Source organism: Tenrec ecaudatus, chromosome 12, assembly GCF_050624435.1.
Source record: "Tenrec ecaudatus isolate mTenEca1 chromosome 12, mTenEca1.hap1, whole genome shotgun sequence".
Taxonomy (NCBI): Eukaryota; Metazoa; Chordata; class Mammalia; order Afrosoricida; family Tenrecidae; genus Tenrec; species Tenrec ecaudatus.
In genome coordinates, this window is record NC_134541.1 from 1022322 (window position 1) to 1040178 (window position 17857).

Below are 17857 nucleotides of genomic sequence, written 5' to 3' on the forward strand. Positions count from 1 at the left end.
CTGCTCCAGGGCTTCATGGGGATTCATGGACTCCCCTGCATGTCCCCCAGAGAACATCCCTGGGGGAGCCCCCACTGCCCTGAAGCTCACCATCCGACCTTCAGTCCCAAGCTCCCCACCATGGTCCTGAGTTCCTGCGGACCCCCTATGCTGGGCTGAGAGCTGAAAGTCCCTCTGTCCACAGGCCTCAGGAGCCCGGGGGCAGGCAGGCCAGATCCTGGACAGCACCCAGACCACCCACCGCCGGACACAGACGCTGCTGGCCACCATCCAAGCAGTGGCTAGAACCCTGAGTGGTAGGGGCTGCTGGGCCTCGGGACAGCTGGGTGGGGTCCAGACACGTGGACAGAGCTGTCCCTCTGGCGATGAGAGCCGATGCTGCTTGGGGTGGAGTGGGCAGCAGTCTCTACGGCAGTCAGCCCCCCAACCCCGGGCTTCAAGGCTCACAGGGGAAGCTACTGTTTAACTGTGTCCATCTGTCTAAGGGCTGGAGGTCATTGGGAGGGTCTGAGACTCTGTCCTCCTGCCTACCTGTAGAGCTCATGGAACAGATGGACCGCCTGTCTCCAGGCAATGCGTCTGCCCCATCGGGCGAGCAGGTGGGGCGGACGCTGGCCGAAGTGCAGCGGCTTCTGCGGGAAATGCGGGCCCGGGACCTGGGGGCTCCACGGGCAGCAGCGGAGGCTGAGCTGGACAAGACCCAGAGGGGTGAGTGGATGGCGGGCAGGGGTGGGCCCAGGGCCCAGGCCAGGGACTGGAACTCACCCCACGCTGGTGTCTTGAGCAGTGCTGAGCCGAGTACGGGAGCAGATGGGCGGCCCCTGGGAAGAGAACCAGGCACTGACCGCCCATGCCCGAGACCAGCTGGCCCAGTTTGAGGCTGGCCTCATGGACCTTCGGGAGGCCCTCAACAAGGCGGTGGGCACCACCCTGGAAGCCGAGGGGCTCAACAGCCGCAACCTGGAGCGCCTGGAGGAGGCCCTGGTAAGGGGTGGCGGGAGGGTTAGGAGCATCCTGTACCCCCGTCTCCCTTCACCAGTCTATAACTCCCACCTTACCCCACCACCCAGCCCTCCCATCACCCCTCCCCTCCTTCCCTTCCCCATCACCCTCCCCTGTTCCTCACCTACCCCACCCCTCCTCTATCCCCTGGCACCCCTCCTTTACCCACCCTGCCATCTCTCCCTGCCTTATGCCATCACCCCTTCCGCGACACCCCTACCCTTTTTCCTGCCCCTCCCGTGTCCTCTCTCAACCCTCAACCTGGCCCACTATGTCTCCGACTCCAGCAGCGGAAGCAGGAGCTGTCGGAGAACAACGCCACCCTGCAGGCCACCCTGCAGGCTGCATCCAACACCCTGGCCAGCATCGCTGGGCTCCTGCGGAGCATGGACGAGGCTAAGGAGGTGCACACCCACCCCTGCTGCCCCACAACTCCCCAGGGCTCCTGTGAGGGGCAGACCAGGTGGGTGGGTGGTGGGCCAACCGGTGCCCACTGAGCCTCCTGTTCCCTCCCACTTCCCCAGGAGTACGAGCGCCTGGCTGCTGGCTTAGACGGGGCTCGGACGCCACTGCTGGAGAAGATGCGAGCCTTCTCCCCGGCCAGCAGCAAGGTGGATTTGGTGGAGGCCGCCGAAGCCCATGCACAGCGGCTGGACCAGCTGGCCAGCAACCTGTCCAGGTGCGCAGGCTCGGGAGGGGGGGGGGGAGGCGGGGGGCGGAAAGGTTCCACCTGGGATGAAGCTGGCAGGTGTCCCAGCACTCGGAAAGGCTGTATGGATTAGCACTAGGTGGCAGGAAGGGCCTGCAGGGGAGACACCAGGTACCACTGTAAGGGGGCTGAGGTTGGCATGAAGATTCTGAAGCATACACAGTCACACGCTCACATACACTCAATCACAGCCACTCAGACACGCATGCCTGCATTCACACAGAATCACATGCACATCACATGTACACTCACGCACACCCTCTGCCACGCCCCTGCCCTTCTCGGCCACAGCATCATCCTTGGCATCAACCAGGACCAGGTCATCCAGAGGGCCATCGAGGCATCCAATGCCCACTCCAGCATCCTGCAGGCCGTGCAAGCCGCTGAGCGCGCCGCCCGGCAAGCCCTGCTGGAGGCCAGCCACGCCTGGGCGGTAAGTCACAGCCACAGAGCACCCTGCCTCTGCTGGGGCCCTGCCAGGTGACCCCACCTGACCTGTATCTGTAGACGGTGGTGCAGAAGGGCCTGGCAGCTCGAGCCCGTGAGTTGCTGACCAATAGCAGTGGCCTGGAGGAGGCAAGCCTGGGCGAGCAAAGGCGCCTGGACCGCAGTGAGTACGGAGCCCTAGGTGGGGGTCGGGCAGGGGCTCAGCAGGGCAAAGTCCCGCTAGAGTGTCTTGTCTGCCAATTGGGGGTTGGTGGTCTGCAAAGCTGTGCTGGTGTATTCGCTGATCATTGGCCTCCCATGTGTAAGTGACCCCTCCCCTGCAGTACGGGCCACCCTGCAGGGGGCCAGGACCCAGCTCAGAGACGTCCAGGCCAGGAAGGAGCAGCTGGCAGCCCAGATCCGGAACACACAGGCCATGTTGGCCATGGACACTGGTACGGGTCCTCCCTGTCCCCCCTCTTAAATCGGTCCACTGGGACACTGACGGGGGCATTGTCCAGGGGCCTGGCAACTTGGCAGTGTTCGAGCCAGTGCTGTCAGCAGAGAAAGCAGCAGAGGCCTCCGGGTGCCCTGCCTTGGTCTGAGAGGGAGGGGTGCCATCTCGGCTGTAGGCAGGGCCTCTGGGTGGAGTGGGTTTGTGGCATCGATGGCTGCTCTTCCACCCTCGGGGAGGCTGTCCCCATGTCTGCCCTGGGGTGACCACTAAGGCCCTGTCAAGGCACCACCCCCCTATTCCCCACAGATGCAACAAGCGAGAAAATCGCCCATGCCAAGGCTGTGGCCACCGAGGCCCAGGACACGGCCAGGCGCGTCCAGTCCCGGCTCCAGGACATGCAGAACAACCTGCAGAGGTGGCAAGGCCAGTTTGGGGGCCTGCAGGGCGAGGACCTGGACGAGGCGGTGCGAGATGCTGGCCGTTCAGGTGGGCACCCTCTGCCGGAGCCTCAGGGCACATCTCTGTGCCAGTCTGGGCTGCTGTCCCCCGAGCAGGTGTTGGGGGACCTCCTGAGCCAGGCGTGGGGTGGGCGGCATCCTCAGGACCACTTCCCACTGCAGTGTCCACCCTGGAGAAGACGCTGCCACAGCTGCTGGCCAAACTGAGCCAGCTGGAGGGCCGGGGGGGCCACAATGCCAGCCTGGCCCTGTCCTCCAGCATCGCAAAAGTGCGTCAGCTCATCGCCCAGGCCCGGGGGGCAGCCAACAAGGTAGGCAGGGGCCTGGCGGGGCACAGGTCAGAGGGTGTACGGGCCGGGGGTAGGTGGGGAAATGAGAGTGAAGACCCTTGGGTGCTGACAGGCTGCTGTGCTCCAACCAGGTCAAGGTGCCCATGAAGTTCAACGGGCGCTCAGGGGTGCAAGTGCGCCCGCCCCGGGACCTGGCTGACCTCGCCGCCTACACCGCCCTCAAGTTTTACCTGCAGAGCCCAGAGCCTGCACCCGGCCACACCGCCGGGGACCACTTTGTGCTGTACATGGGCAGCCGGCAGGTAGGGCAGGTACAGAGGCCTCTGGATGGGCTGGACAGGGCCCTGGCCCGTGGCCTCACCAAGCCCCACCCACAGGCCAGCGGGGACTACATGGGCGTGGCTTTACGGGACCAGAAAGTGCACTGGGTGTACCGCCTGGGGGAGGCGGGGCCAACAGCCCTCAGCATTGACGAAGACATTGGGGAGCAGTTCGCTACCATCAACATCGACAGGTTGGCCCCTCCCAGTGCCCAGGCCCAGCTCTGCTCTGGCCCCGCCCCAGCCCCACCTCCAGCCCGCCCTGCATAGCCAGGCTCCGCCCCACCCGGCCACACCTGGGCGGCTCTGACCACCCTGCGCCTGCCCACAGGACCCTCCAGTTTGGCCACATGTCCATCACGGTAGAGAAACAGATGGTCCAGGAGACGAAGGGTGACACGGTGGCCCCGGGGGCCGAGGGGTTGCTCAGCTTGCGGCCTGATGACTTCGTCTTCTACGTGGGTGGCTACCCCAGCAACTTCACGGTGAGCCTGCCACGTTGTCTGGGAAGGCCTTCCTGGAGTCTAGCTGCAGTCACGCCTGCTGCAGTCTGAACTGTCTTCCCCGCCGCGCCTTGTGTGTGGTGCCTACAGCCCCCTGCTCCCCTGCGCTTCCCCGGCTACCGTGGCTGCATTGAGCTGAGCACACTGAACGAGCAGGTACTCAGCCTGTACAACTTCGAGAGGACCTTCCGCCTGGATACGGCCGTGGACAAGCCTTGCGCCCGGTACGTGGACCTGCCCACTTGCCCATCCACCCTCACTCACCTTCCTCGCCAGCCCTCTTCGCCCCGGCCGGCTTCCCCCACGGCTCACTCTGCCCTCCAACATGAAGCTCCAAGTCCACGGGCGACCCCTGGCTCACGGATGGCTCTTATCTGGATGGCTCCGGCTTCGCACGCATCGCCTTCGAGAGCCAGATTGGAACCACCAAGCGCTTCGACCAGGAGCTGCGGCTTGTCTCCTACAACGGGGTGGTCTTCTTCCTGCAGCACCAGGCACGGCTTCCCGCACTCACCCTGGGCCCCGCCCACCTGAGGCCCTGCCCACCCCAAGGCCCTACCCAAGCAGTCCAGCCAGTCCACCACACCAGTACTCACCATGGGCTCTGAGCCCGCCTGCCCAGCACCGCCCCACACCCTGGGGTACCGCCCACAAGCGTGAGGCCTGCCCACTCCGCCAACCCCCTTTGTTTTCCGTGCTGACCACGCCCACACCTCCAGGGCCAGTTCCTGTGCCTGGCCGTGCTCCAGGGCCGCCTGGTGCTCCTCTATGACTTCGGTGAGGGCCTGAAGGAGGCCACCCCCATGCTGCCCTCTCCGCCCACACTGACCGTGGCCAGCAAGGCGGTGAGGCACCGGGCCGAGCTGGGTTGCCGGGTGCGGGTAGCACTGAGCCGGCCTGATAGCTCCCGCTGGCACTGTCCAGGTCCAGGTATACCTGCTGGGCGGGCTCCGCAAGCGGGTGCTGGTGCGTATGGAGCGGGTCCCCGTGTTCAGCGTGGAGCAGGAGAACTCTCTGGAGCTCGCCAGCGCCTATTACCTGGGGGGAGTGCCGCCCGACTTGCTGCCCCCCAGGTGAGCCTGCTGCCCTCTGGGGGGGCCGCACCCCTCAGCCCACCCTGTGCACTGCCTCGCTAACCCTCGCTCTGCCCCCCACCCCTCAGCCTGAGGCAGCTCTTCCCCACTGGAGGCTCCATCCGCGGCTGCGTCAAGGGCATCAAGGCACTGGGCAAGTACGTGGACCTCAAGAGGCTGACCACCACAGGCATCAGTGCCGGCTGCACAGCCGACCTCCTGGTAAGGTCGCCACCATGACCCGCCACTGGCTGCCCTGGCACATGTGTCCTTTGCCAGCCATGGGGACACTCAGAGAGGGGTCCTCCCTGCAGGTGGAACGGTCCATGACCTTCCATGGCCACGGCTTCCTGCCCCTGGGCCTCACAGACGTGGCCCCCATCACAGGCGACGTCTATGCCGGATTTGGCTTCCGAACCCTTCAAGACAATGGCCTGCTCTTCTACCAAGCCTCCCCGGTTTGTCTCTGCCCACAGTGCCAAGCCACCCGACTGCCCATCTGCGTTTACCCCGCCCCCATGAGTGATTCTCCTTCTCCCAGGCTAGCTCCACTCCTCGCCAGTCTGACACCCACCCAGAGAGCCCCTAGTTTGACTTCACTCTTCCCACGTCTGACCCCAAGCCCCCCACCTCCAAGTCTGGCCGCGGGGCGTCCTCTGGAACAATCACTGTGGCACTGGGTAGGCCCACTGACCTGACCCCTGTCCCCAGGAGGGCCTGTGCCAGGTGTCCCTGCAGCAGGGCCATGTGATACTCCAGCTGCTAAGAACAGAGCTGAAAACGCAGGGGAGCTTTGCTGATGGGGACCCCCATTACGTCGTTTTCTACAGCAACGCCACCGGGTGAGTGTGACTTCCTGGGGCCGGTGGGCCGGCTGGGCGGGAAGCAGGGACTCACCACCCTATTGCCCAGGGTCTGGCTCTACGTGGACGACCAGCTACAGATGAAGTCCCGCCGGGGACCATCCCCTGGACTTCACCCGCAGTCACAAGGACCCCCGCACCTCCTCCTGGGAGGCCTGCCCGAGTCTGGAACATTCCGCAACTTGAGCGGCTGTATCAGCAACGTCTTTGTGCGGCGGTGAGTGACAGGGCTGAGCCGTGGGCAGGGGCGGGGTAAGCTGGGCGTCACATTGACCCTGCACCCCCCACAGGCTGCTGGGGCCCCAAGGGGTGATGGAGCTGCAGCAGAGCCCAGGGGGTGTCAACGTGAGCACGGGCTGTGAGTCCACCCCTCGTGCCCGCGCCCGGGGGCCAGCGCCGCATGGACTGCAGGCCACAGCACGGAAGGTGGGCTGGAATCCTCACCCAGGCAGCTGGGAGGCCAGTGGGGGAGGAGGAGGGTGGGCACTCAGGAAGCGCCTGCTTCACTCCTTGCCCTAGGCCTCCCGCCGTAGCCGCCACCCTGCCCAGGACCGTGACTGCACACTGCCCCCCACCCCCAGGAGCCCCCAAGACACCTTCCAGTTTTGGGGGGTCCTATCTAGCCACGTGGAGTTTGCAGTCTTGAGTGGGGCCTGGTAAGGCTGGGTCTGGCGGATGAGTGGGGGTGGAGATAGGAACCAGACCTGCCTGGGGATGGGCACCACCCACTGACGTGCTCTGGTTCCCAGGTCCCACATCTCCCTGTTGCTGAAGCCACGCTCCCCCCATGGCCTCCTGCTGCTCTCAGCCCCCGCAACGCCTGGTAGCCCCTCCCTGGCACTCTTCCTGAGACAGGGCCATTTGGTGGCACAGACAGAGGGTCCTGAACCCAGGCTACATGTCCAGAGCCGCCAGCCGTTGCAGGCTGACCACTGGCACAGGGTGAGGGCTGCGGAGCGGACGGGGAGGGGCAGGGGGGGCGCCTGAGAGGGGCTGAAGAGGAGACGGACAGACCCTGATAATATACACACACACACACAGGTGTCTCTGCACTGGAAACAGAGCCGGATCCAGCTGGTCATAGACGGGGCCCGGGTCCAGAGCCCAAAGGGCCACCACCAGCAGCACCCCCAGCCCAGCACCCTCTTTGTGGGGGGTCTCCCGCCCAGCAGCCAACATTCCCAGCTCCTGGTGAGAACTGCTCCTAGTCCCCACCCACCTGCCTCCAGGGGTCTGCCATCTCTTTCAGCAGTGGCGCCTCACTCTGACCTCTGCCCCCTGCCTCCAGCTGGCCCTCAACAGCTCGGGGTTCAGTGGCTGTGTGAAGAGGCTCAGGTTGGACCGGAAGCTGCTGGGGCCCCCCATTCGGCTGGTGGGGGTCACACCTTGCTATACAAGCACCTTGGAGGCCGGCCTCTTCTTCTCTGGGAGTGGTGGCATCCTCATGCCAGGTCTGTGCTGTGCTGGCTCCCAAGGTGGGTGGGCTGGTGCACAGGCCAGAGGGGCAGCATCTGCTCATCTGACCTGTCTGTGTGCAGACATCCCCGCAGCCCCAGGGTCCAGTCTGGAATTGCAGCTGGAGCTTCGTCCCCATGCCACCAGCGGCCTGGTCTTCTATTTAGGCCAAGGCCAGGGGCTTCCCTACCTGCAGCTGCAGGTGCTAGAGAAGCAGGTGAGCATGGGGGTGCCTCGCCAGGACGGGCCGGGGACTCAGAAAGGCGGGGCCCATGACCCGCCACACCTGCTCCCCACAGGTCTGGCTCCAAGGGGACGACGGGGCAGGCAAGTACCTCACAGTGGTGGCAATCCCCAAGGTGCTGTGTGGTGGCCGGTGGCACCGCCTAGCAGGTAAGCACTCACAGGGAGGGGAGCCCCTGAACCTCCCAGCCCGTGCTGGTGTGGGGAGGGATGGGCTCACGCGTTGCCTGTGCCACAGTGACTAAGGACAGGGCCTCAGTCCGGCTGGAGGTGAACTCCAAAGGCAATAACACCTTGGCCCCAGCGCCAGCCTTGGCCCTCGCCACCCTCAGGCCTTTGTACCTGGGCAATCAGCCTGGTGAGTGTGGGCTCCATGGGGCTAGGGGTGACATAGGAGTGGGGGTAGCAGGGGGCCCTTGGGGTGCCGTCCCCCCTTCCACTAGCTTTCCTCTCCCCATGCACCCTAGAACTAACGGGCACACCCCCACGACCCACGGCCTACCGCGGCTGCATGAGGAACATTCTGGTCAACGGACACCCCATCAAGACACAGTCTGCCCACGTCTGGGGGGCAGTGGGGGTGGGCAGCTGCCCAGTCGCATAGTGTAGAGCTACCAAGGACAGGGCTGGCCCTCCCACAGACGTGCCCATCTCTGGAATGGGTGTTCTGAATGAAAGGATAAAATCGGTTTGTATTTTCTGTCTCTAACTGGTTGAACGGGACCTTTCCTTTCACGCTCTCTAAGGGGGCGAGCCGAGCGCCACAGGCCCCTGCTGGAAATAAAGCCACTTGTGTCATGGAGTGTGGACTGTGTGCATTGAACTCACTCCAGAACCCGCCCTCACTCAGACCTCTCAAAGCAGTGCCTACAGCCCCTTGACCCCGGCCCTTCTCGAAGCCTCCCGTCTAGGCCAGAGTAGCCAGCCCAGGGCCCCATGCACACAGACTCCTGAGTTAGCAGGTAAAAGAAAAGGACTTTTATTAACGGGTGAGGAGTCACAAAAGCTAGTGGAGCAGAGCCACTGACGAGCCGAGCCGTCCGGGTGGGCAGGCGCACTGTCCTAGTCTAAGCTCATGTCCTCCTCCTCGTCCTTCTTGTCTTTCGCCTCGCCCTCTTTCGGCTCCGACCTGGCGCTGTTCTGCATCGCCTTGGCAAACGCTTCCACGTCTAGAACACATCAACACGCCAGGACTGCTTCTCCAAGCACGCCTGCCCCAGCACCGCCCACTGCCCACAAGACCCAGGGCCACTGCATGGCAGCGGGGCTGGAGCAAGGGAAGCGTGGCTGGGTACTCACCACCCTTGTTGGCTGCTTCCACGGCTTCCGCAGGCAGGCCAAACTGGCACATGAGGGGGCCCAGCTGCCCTGAGGCCAAGGCCGCGCTGAACATGCTCAGGGCCTGTGGAAGATCAGAGCTGGAACATGCCCACCATCACGATGGTACATGTGCGGTGTCCCACGCCTCCCCCAGACAGCTGGGTCATGCCCCCTACACCCCAGCATCTCACCTGCTGGAACTGGGGTGAGGTCAGTGTGTTCTGGATCTCCTCTGCCGTCTGGGGCAGTGACTCCCCAGAAGGCAGGTAGGGCAGCAGGCGCTCCTGGACGTCGGCGTTGGCGAGAATGGGCGCCATGATCTCGGGCGTGAGCACGCTGGCCAAGTCAACTAGGGTGCACAGGCAGCAGGGTGAGTGACAGACGAGCAGGGCTCCCCATCCCTGTGGTGCCCAGCAACACAGGCAGGGCCACGCCGACCATAACACGCTGTGCCCACTCCCTGGAGGGCGAACAGACACAAGGGCAGCCCTGTCACCCAGACAAGCCAAGAGCACAAATTTTTCTACCTTGCTGGCTGCCGCCTGCCCCTGCTGGCACATTCATCGTGGCTAAAATGTTCTGCAGGTCGCTCAGCTGGATGGGCTGGGTTGGGCTGGGTGCTGTACTTGTTCCGTTTCCTGAGCTGGGTGCGGGGCTTGGGCTGGTTGCAGAGGTGGCCGCCGGCGCAGAAGGGGCTGGGGTGGCGCGGGCAGAAGAGGTGGTGGAGGAGGGCGTCACTGCAGCCGACTGGCTCCGGGAGCTGCCCAGAGAGAAGGGAGCAGGCGTTGGTGGCCACGTGCCTGGGGCAGAGCCTGCCCCACTACAGCCTGCTGGGGAGGGGGTGAGCTCACCTAGATGAGGAGCTGCTGGCTGGAGGCCCTCCACTGCCCAGTAAGCTGGCCAGGCCAGGCCCAGTCAGGGCCCCAAGCCCACCTATGGGCAATAAGGAGATGTCAGTACCCCATAAGGAAGTGGGGATACACCTACACATGTCCAATATCAAACAAGGCAAGGGGTGTCAGCCCCCCTGACCTCAGGAGATTGGGCGGGGAAAGAGGGGTGGGTGGGAAGGAGGCACTGTGTGGGTCTGCAGGGAATAGACAGCAGCAGCCCAGGGCTCTGTGTTACAGAAGGTTCTGGTCAAATCTTCCTGTCCCCGTTAGCCCCATACTCAAGCAAAGTGTGAAAGTAACTCCCAAGCAACATCCCACCCCAAAAAGCAGCCCCCCAATGCCAGGGGCCACCCCCCTCTGGTCTGGGAACAAGGTGGCACATGTGGGTGGGGTCTCCTCAGCCTGGGCCCACCCACAGCTGCAGCCTGAGGGGAACACAAGCATTTGCAACAGGGCCTTACCCAGTCCTCCAAGGCCAGCTGGTCCAATGAGCTGCATGAGCTGGCTGTGGCTCATGTTCCCCAGCAGGCTTTGCAGGCCGCCCTCTCCTGCGGGCCGGGAAGAAGCCTTCAGTGACTCCCCAGGCCCACCTCCCACGAGGAAGCTGAGCAGGAACTCTGAGACGTTCAAGCTCAGATCCCCCTCTCCACCCCAGCAGCTAGCCACCCCCAGGAGCAGCCTTTACCGCCGAGCGCAGACAGCTCGTGGCCGCCACTGCCGCTGGCCCCCAGCGCGCCAGGCAAGGGGGGATTGTTGAGGCACTCATTGACCTTGCGGCAATGCTCCTCGTCCTGGTCAGTCTTCGGCTCCTGGGGAACAGCAGCAGCTGAGCAGGAGTATCGGTTTCCAGCTAGGTGCCCCCAGCCCTACTTTCTGCAGTGCAGGGCACAAGCCCAGCCCGTCCCCAGCCGCACCCGGTGTTAGAGCAGGCTGGGCGCCACTAGGTAGAATCTGCCCCAAACCATGAACATATGACTCCAGGGACACTTTGTCAGCCATCACGTAAAGAACGAGAAGGGAGAGTGTGGGTGAACCTAAGGGGAGCTCTGCAGAGACATGCTCTCAGCTGCCAGGGCAAACTGGGCCAAGGGACACAGGTGGGACTCTGCTCTACTGCTGGGGACATATGGCGAGTGATCTGTGCCAGAACCACAAATAGGTGTTGCCCAGACACCAAAGTCAAGCTGACACGTACCCTCCTTGGCAACCCTCCTCCCGACTGCCCCAGCAGGCCGGGGAGGCACCACACACACCTGCATCCAGAAGAAGAGGCGCTTGGACCCGGCCTTGAACTTGAGCACGTAGACCCTCCCACTGGGGCACTGCGGCACCCGCTTGAATTCACAGTCATCGGGGAAGATGATCAAGTCCTGTGGAGGACGTGGGAGGCACAAGGGTGTTCCCATGGAAGCCGCAGCAGTGAGCCATGGGGCCCCAAACCAATGGGTGCCCAGAGGCAGGGACGCCCAGTCCAGGAGCTGATGGCGCCCAAAGGGCTTTTGACAGCTGTCACCGCCCCTCAGACGCTCACCCTGCTGTGGTTTTAGTGTAAGGCACGTCGCCTCTGGCCCCTCACAGGCTCCACAAAAGAACAACTCATCCCCAAGAACAGAAAGTTCCCCCAGACGCTAGGCACCAAGTTCGCTCTCGGGTGGGAGTGGGGCGGGGCCCCCATGTGCAGACCAGTCAAGTGCCCCCGCGCCCGGCCGGCACTCACGTCCTCCACGCTGCCCGACGTGCGGTCCTTCCAGCAGAAGTGGATGAGGGAGTCGTCGGTCTGCTGGATGTACACCAGCCCCTTGCGCTTGTCCGGGGTCACCGTGGTGCCTTTCAGCGACATCTTCCCGGCCCGGAACTCCACCAGGTACTTGGTGGAGGAGCCGCGGGAGCCTGGCACCAGGCTCGGGAAGAGCGCGCCTGAGGTCGTCATCCTGCAGTGGGCGGTGGCACTGAGACCTCCGCACGCGGCGGGGACCCCGGTCCACGGCCCCCGGGGCTCCGCTCTGGGCGCGCAGCGCAGGCCCGGCGCCGCTGCCCTCGCTCCTGCTCCGCCGGCTCCGGGGAGGGGCTCCTCTCAGGCGGGGTTCGGGGCCCCCCCACCTCGGTGCGAGTGAGGAGCGAGGACCCGCCGAGTGCGACGAGGCCCAGGACTCCCGCCCGGAACCCTGTGTCGGGGCCCTTCACCCTCAGAGGTCCCTTGGCCCCACCCAGGCCCCCCGCCCGGCACGCGACGCCAGGACTCTCCCGCCCCTAGGGCCCCGCCCCCCAGGGCCCCATCCCGGGCCTGCGCCTCCGCCCAGGACCCCTCACCCTCAGGGCGCCTCGCCCCAAGGAAACCCGCCCAGCGCCCCCGCACCAGAGACCCCTTGCCCCCAGGACCCCAGTCCGGAGCCCCACCACCCCAGGGCGGCTCAGGCCCCCGTCCGCTCCCGCGAGGCCGCCCCGGCCGTCCGCAGGCCGCACCTGGCTACGCCGACACTCGACCAAGAAACACGGCCCGGGTTCTCTCTTCTTCCTCAGGCAGCGGCGGCCGGACCCCGCCGGAAGTCCGTGCTTGCTCCGCCCCTCCCGTCGCGCCGCCCTGGGATTGGGCCTGCGCCAGCTCTCGGCCCGCCCCTTTCCTCTAGCGATTGGTCTGGACGGACGCCCGTCGCCAAGCCCCGCCCCACACCGGCCCGCAGCGGCATTCAGGAAACCGGCGGCGCGGGCTAGAGCGGCCACTATTGTTGCTGTGTCATAGGGGGCGGCGGCGGCCCCTGGCGGCGCCGCCAAGAAACGCAGGCCCAACAAGGGGTGCCTGTGTCCCTACCGACAGCGCGCGACAGGCTGCGTGTCACCGGCCCTCGGGGCAGGGTTTAACGTGAGTGACAAGAGTTCAGTGCGGGGGCGCGTCCAGAGACTTAAATACGACTGCATGCAGAAATGCCTGACTGGATACAACCATGGCTGAAGGCTGAGCCCACGCCCAGGGCGAGTTCCAAGGTGCAGGGGCAGCACGGAGCCATGACCCTAGAGGGGCCATGACCCCGGTGCTCAGGTTGTGGGCCAGCTTGGAGGGCCTGGAATACGCCTGGGTCTGATGACAGCTATCTGTGACCCTGAGCTAGCGGGTAATGTGGCATAAATGGAGGCTGAGGCCGCGAGGGGGCACCTGGGACACCTGATGACCAGTGATCCACCCACCCCCACCCCCGCCCCACCAAGGGGACAGTCGTCTGCCCACACTCCCCACCCCCTACCCCAGGTGGGCTCGGAGCAGCACCAGCACCGTGAGGGGCTTCCTTGAAGCCAGCCTGAGGGGCCGAAGCGTAGGTAGGCCGGTGCTACGGCCACAGGACGGACGGCTGGTCTGGTTCATTTTACTACCTGTGTTGGGTTTCTTAGTATTCTTAACACCGTCTGTCTGATTTCTCATGCGGTGCAGGCCCTGGAGGAACCCCAGGAGAGGAAACACTGGCCGGGGTCCTCGGGAACAAACAGGCTTGGCCGGTCCCACAACAGCTGAGACGACCCTGCCACATACAGTATCAGGGTAACATCCAATTCGGCTTCAGAGGGAGGAAAGTGGCGGCAGAACATGCCCTCATCTGAACCCAGGGGCAGGTGCACACCGAGCCGGCTGGCTGAGACCCTTCAGCCTCCGGAGAGCCTACTTCTTCACTCACACGGACCCAGCAGTCGCTTGCTCTCCCAAGCCAGGCTGAGGCAGACTGGCAAGGTGGGCCGCCTTGGCCAACTGAAAGACCCTAGTCGCTGTCCCTGCTGCTAGCCTGAAAGATAGCAGTTCAATTCCACCCAGAGACGGCGGGAAGAAAGGCCTGTGGCTTCCCTGGCCACACTGACCCCTGCCTAGCAAGTACCTGTGCAATCACACCTCTGCTGTCACTCTTCCAAAGCGCCCAGGCTCATGGCCAGCCAGTCTCAGGCCCCCCACTGCCCTCCTGACCCCCGCCTGGGCCCACAGCAGCTGTTGTGTCTCAGATCATCCATTTGTCCACTCATACTGATTAAAATAAGGGGCATGGCTGCGGATTACCTGCAGCTGCTAGAAAATACGGCAGCGTCATTGCCAAGAGCCACATGTAAGCTTCTGTGGCAGCCGATACCCACAGCCAGGGATGCCAACCAGCAAGCGTGCTGAGATCCCCACCTCCGGCACAAGCAGCTGGAAGACCGGGAACATGGACAGCGCTGCAGAGCCCACCGGAACCACCCACAGCCAGGAACTTGGGACCAGGGCACATCAGGGTGCTAGGGGCTACAAGAGGCTATCTTGACCTCAGGAGTGGCTAACTGGGATTCTAAAGAGACTTTTCCTTAGCTTTGTCTCCCTCAAATAAATGCCAAACACTAGAGGCTGTTTGCCAGCATATGGTGGGAAGCCAGATGCTTAGGGACACCCTACCTAAAGGCAGTCAGTTGCCAGACTACTGCCTGGCCCCACCACAGGTAGGCCCCCTCCCTGCTGTAAGGACAATGGGCTACTTCTCCCTAAAGGCTTGAGACCATGAGCTTGGTTCCTGTAGGTGGAGTTTACACCCTTCTGATAATGGTCTCTATAGTGAGCCAGAGAACTGGTCATACCAGCTCAGTGACAGCCAAAGTTAGGCAGCCATCCTGAATCTAGGATCTGCCCTTCTTGTCACGTGTGTACCCCTAATCCCTCTTCCTATTGCCCGTGTGCCCCTAGATTGTCGCCCTCTCATTGCTGTATAACCTGTAGTGCAGCCCCTTCCTGTGTCTTTACCTGTGACTAGTGGGCTTGCATGTTCCTCAAAGATATATAAGCCTGGGCTAGCAATAGATTCTCCGTGGTCACTCTCTGCACTTCCCATCCTCCCCCCCCCCCCCGCAGGTCCTCACTCCCTGTTACCTTTCCCCTGTACTTTTTCCCCTCTCCTTCTCTCCTGCACTCGTCTCTCCCTCTCCACGTGGACCACCAAGTGGGGCTGAAGTAAGCATGCTACCATGAAATGTGTCTGACTCCATTATTTCAATCTCTCCTTTCTCTCTCATGCTATGATTTTATGACATATATAATTTCAACTGTACAATTGTGCCTATCAAACCCGCGATTAATTGTGGGGGGCTGGCATTCCCCCCAGTTCATGAATGCAGTGTGACTGTCGGGATTCACAGACTGCATGTCTCCTGGGAGCCTCACTGGAGCCAGGGTCCCCCTCACAGGCTATCACCTCCTCTTCCATAGGCCTGGGGGACCCCTGTGGTCACCCTCAGCGGGCACTGGCATTCTCAGAGGACTAACACCGCAAGACGAAGGGCACAGTGGCCCCGCCTGCCCCTCAGTGCTGGTGTGGCCTGGTGGAGATGCAGGAAGGGTGCTGGATGCTGTGCTCTGGCAACCCTGGCACAGGCTGGCCAAGCTCACTGCCCGGATGACATACCACCAAAAGCACCCAAAGGCCGTCTCCCACAGGTGGAGGGAGACAGACCACCCAGAGCCTGGGCCCAGGCTCAAGGCCATATCAGCAGCCCATGAGGTGGGAACCGTGAGAAGCAGTCCTGAGGCATAGCCGGCAGGCCTCCCTTGGGCTGGCATGGGCCTCCCTTGAGGGACAGCAGCTGGGTCCCCAGGCTGGCCAGCAGGGGCCAGGCCAGGCTGACCATGACGGAGCAGCTGCAGCAAGACTCCATTTTCTAGGTGCACTTCCTGCCTGGCGTGCCCTCATACCCCACATGCAAGCTCCAGGGCCCCTCACAGAGCACAGGGAGATGGCAGGGCCAAGGGGTGAGCCACAGGATGGCCCCCGTGTGCTGTATCCACCAGCTGCTCTGCCGGACGGCCCGCAGCCCAGTCTCAGGCCCAGCAGGGCATTCTTGGGAAGATGTGTGTGTGTGCAAAGGTTTGAATGCTGGAGGTGGGGCAGACAGGGACTCCTAAAAATGCCCAAGCAGCACCCGCTTGCTCCCTGCCGGGCTGAGGGTAACCGGGGCATTGAAAGTTCAGATCGCTGCCCACAGGTGGGCAGGCCCAGGGGCGCTGGTCTGTGTACAAAGAGAGACTGATACCAACATGGGGCTCACACAGTTGTAGATGTGGGTGAGCCCAGTCTGGTTCAAGCCCGTAGGTCGGACGCAGGCTGGAGGCTTCGGGGCTGACGAACAGGAAGCAGGAAGCCCACGGTCTGGTGGGGGCAGCGTCAGATGAGCCCGAGGTCAGCGGAATGGTTCCAGGGACCGGCAGACACTGGCACACGGTCCAGACCCAGCGGTAGGAGCGAGCTAGCTTCTGCACTGTCAGTCTTCACTGAGTCGGCCACACCCCAGGGAAACCTCCCTGGATTGTACCAGATAAAGGAGCAGGGCCTCCACCCTGTTCACCCACATCTGCTCGGATGCTCCACGGGAGCCCCCGCCACGGGGGTGACCACACGGTCAGAGCAGCTCGTGGCAGAACCCTGGTCCAGCCACGTTGACATAAACGCTGTCACAGGTCTGAAGGCTCCTCAGTTCCCTCTGAGGGACCTCACCAGAACTGCATGGGTTCTAGACAATGCGTCGGCCTGACTCCCCCGCTGTGTCCTGGCAAGAGCAGGTGGCGTGTGCAGCTTCAAGGTGACTGGGACCTACAGCTGGTGGTCTGGCTCCAAGCGAGCAGCATGCGCCCAGGTCCTCCAGCACAGCAGCCATGGCTGACTCCCAGGCAGAGCCAGAGTTCAGTCTGGTGTGCCCAGAAGTCTGAAAGTTATCCCCTGCACGCCCAGGGCCCGGTCATGGCCCTTCCATGCCAGCAGCTGACAACACATGGTTCCAGGAGGCGACCTGGGCCTGCTTGGGAGCCAAAGGGCCCCCAGCTGGGTGGGAGCAGCAGCAGTCCACCCGCCCGGGGGGTCCAGCAGGCACCGTGATGCTGGCCCTGACGGGAGGTTTGTCCACGTGCTCCCCTGCACCAGCTGACCCACACGTGGCATTCTAACTTCCGGAGAGTCAGAACCTCCACGTTGGCTTTGCTCGGAGCTAGAAGGTAACCTTTACCACAGCACAGGGTCCTCCAAGTCCAGGCCACCAGGGAGGCGACGTCCACGCAGATGGGCACACCTTGGCAAGGCAACAGGCTGGCATTGAGCCTTTGCAGGCCAGGAGCAGACCCCCAGGAGGCAGGGTGGGCTCCGTGCAGAGCACACATCCTCGCCCACTTAGCCCGTGTGGCCACGTGTGAGGGAACAGGCTTCTGGAGCTACATGTCGGGTCGGCTCTAGGACTCCGATGGGCTGGCCCCAAGAAAGGGTATGGAGAGGCTAGCATTACAAGCCCACCTGTGAAGCCCACCCCTGCCAATGAGCTCCAGGAGGATGGCTCCTGGTGGGACCAGGGGGTTCCAACCACCGGCCTTGGGGTCAGAAGCCCAACACTTAGCCCCCTACATCATCAGCACCCCTTGCGAATCTGTCAGTCAGCAAGACGTGAACTGGAGAATAAGAAGTCATTACCATGCCCGAGAGGCAGTGAGGTGAGATGTATTGGGCTCTGGGCAGCAGTCCTTGACAGCCCAACTGGAGCCCAGGCACCTCCGAGCCTGGTCTGAGCAGAACCTCCCTTCCAACCCACAGGGGCCATCAGCTCCAGAAAGGGCGCACAGTCCATCTGTCCCCCCAGGGGCCAGGGCTGCGGTCAGTGGTCACCCCTGTCCTTGCTTTAGTCTGTGGACTGACACACATCAGCCGCATGGAGCCATGATGACATGCCTGACTTGGACCAAACACAGCTGTGTGCACACGCATAGGGGTCCATGTCTGTGTGCACAGGTGCACACGCGCACAGCAGCTGGAGCGCTCCTGCCACAGGGGCGGGCTGTCTACACACAGGAGATGCGGAAGGAGCGGG

At 63.4% G+C, this 17857-nt stretch overlaps 2 protein-coding genes across 2 annotated transcripts in view; one reads left to right on the plus strand and one right to left on the minus strand.

Moving 5' to 3' along the window:
• LAMA5 (laminin subunit alpha 5) overlaps positions 1 to 8597 on the plus strand; it is a 40704-nt gene extending 32107 nt beyond the window's left edge. The window contains exons 51-80 of the mRNA XM_075527678.1: positions 185 to 296; positions 538 to 708; positions 788 to 984; positions 1290 to 1406; positions 1527 to 1681; positions 2003 to 2144; positions 2219 to 2321; positions 2482 to 2592; positions 2901 to 3080; positions 3215 to 3363; positions 3474 to 3644; positions 3720 to 3856; positions 3994 to 4147; positions 4256 to 4389; positions 4497 to 4659; positions 4885 to 5010; positions 5090 to 5238; positions 5328 to 5460; positions 5553 to 5696; positions 5950 to 6080; positions 6151 to 6318; positions 6392 to 6527; positions 6621 to 6757; positions 6851 to 7043; positions 7143 to 7292; positions 7390 to 7552; positions 7640 to 7773; positions 7856 to 7949; positions 8038 to 8157; positions 8267 to 8597. Coding sequence (XP_075383793.1) covers positions 185 to 296; positions 538 to 708; positions 788 to 984; positions 1290 to 1406; positions 1527 to 1681; positions 2003 to 2144; positions 2219 to 2321; positions 2482 to 2592; positions 2901 to 3080; positions 3215 to 3363; positions 3474 to 3644; positions 3720 to 3856; positions 3994 to 4147; positions 4256 to 4389; positions 4497 to 4659; positions 4885 to 5010; positions 5090 to 5238; positions 5328 to 5460; positions 5553 to 5696; positions 5950 to 6080; positions 6151 to 6318; positions 6392 to 6527; positions 6621 to 6757; positions 6851 to 7043; positions 7143 to 7292; positions 7390 to 7552; positions 7640 to 7773; positions 7856 to 7949; positions 8038 to 8157; positions 8267 to 8403 — 4311 coding nt within the window. The 3' untranslated portion in view covers positions 8404 to 8597. The remainder of the gene's footprint in view (positions 1 to 184; positions 297 to 537; positions 709 to 787; positions 985 to 1289; positions 1407 to 1526; positions 1682 to 2002; positions 2145 to 2218; positions 2322 to 2481; positions 2593 to 2900; positions 3081 to 3214; positions 3364 to 3473; positions 3645 to 3719; positions 3857 to 3993; positions 4148 to 4255; positions 4390 to 4496; positions 4660 to 4884; positions 5011 to 5089; positions 5239 to 5327; positions 5461 to 5552; positions 5697 to 5949; positions 6081 to 6150; positions 6319 to 6391; positions 6528 to 6620; positions 6758 to 6850; positions 7044 to 7142; positions 7293 to 7389; positions 7553 to 7639; positions 7774 to 7855; positions 7950 to 8037; positions 8158 to 8266) is intronic.
• Positions 8598 to 8754: 157 nt separating this feature from the next.
• ADRM1 (ADRM1 26S proteasome ubiquitin receptor) lies at positions 8755 to 12577 on the minus strand. Its single transcript, XM_075528346.1, has 10 exons — positions 12476 to 12577; positions 11730 to 11943; positions 11266 to 11382; positions 10698 to 10821; positions 10474 to 10560; positions 9971 to 10052; positions 9647 to 9879; positions 9311 to 9468; positions 9099 to 9201; positions 8755 to 8968 (listed from the first exon to the last, which is right to left on the minus strand). The coding sequence occupies exons 2-10, from the start codon at positions 11940 to 11942 to the stop codon at positions 8862 to 8864; spliced, it is 1224 nt and encodes a 407-aa protein (XP_075384461.1). The 5' UTR covers position 11943; positions 12476 to 12577; the 3' UTR covers positions 8755 to 8861.
• Between the last annotated feature and the right edge of the window lie 5280 nt (positions 12578 to 17857).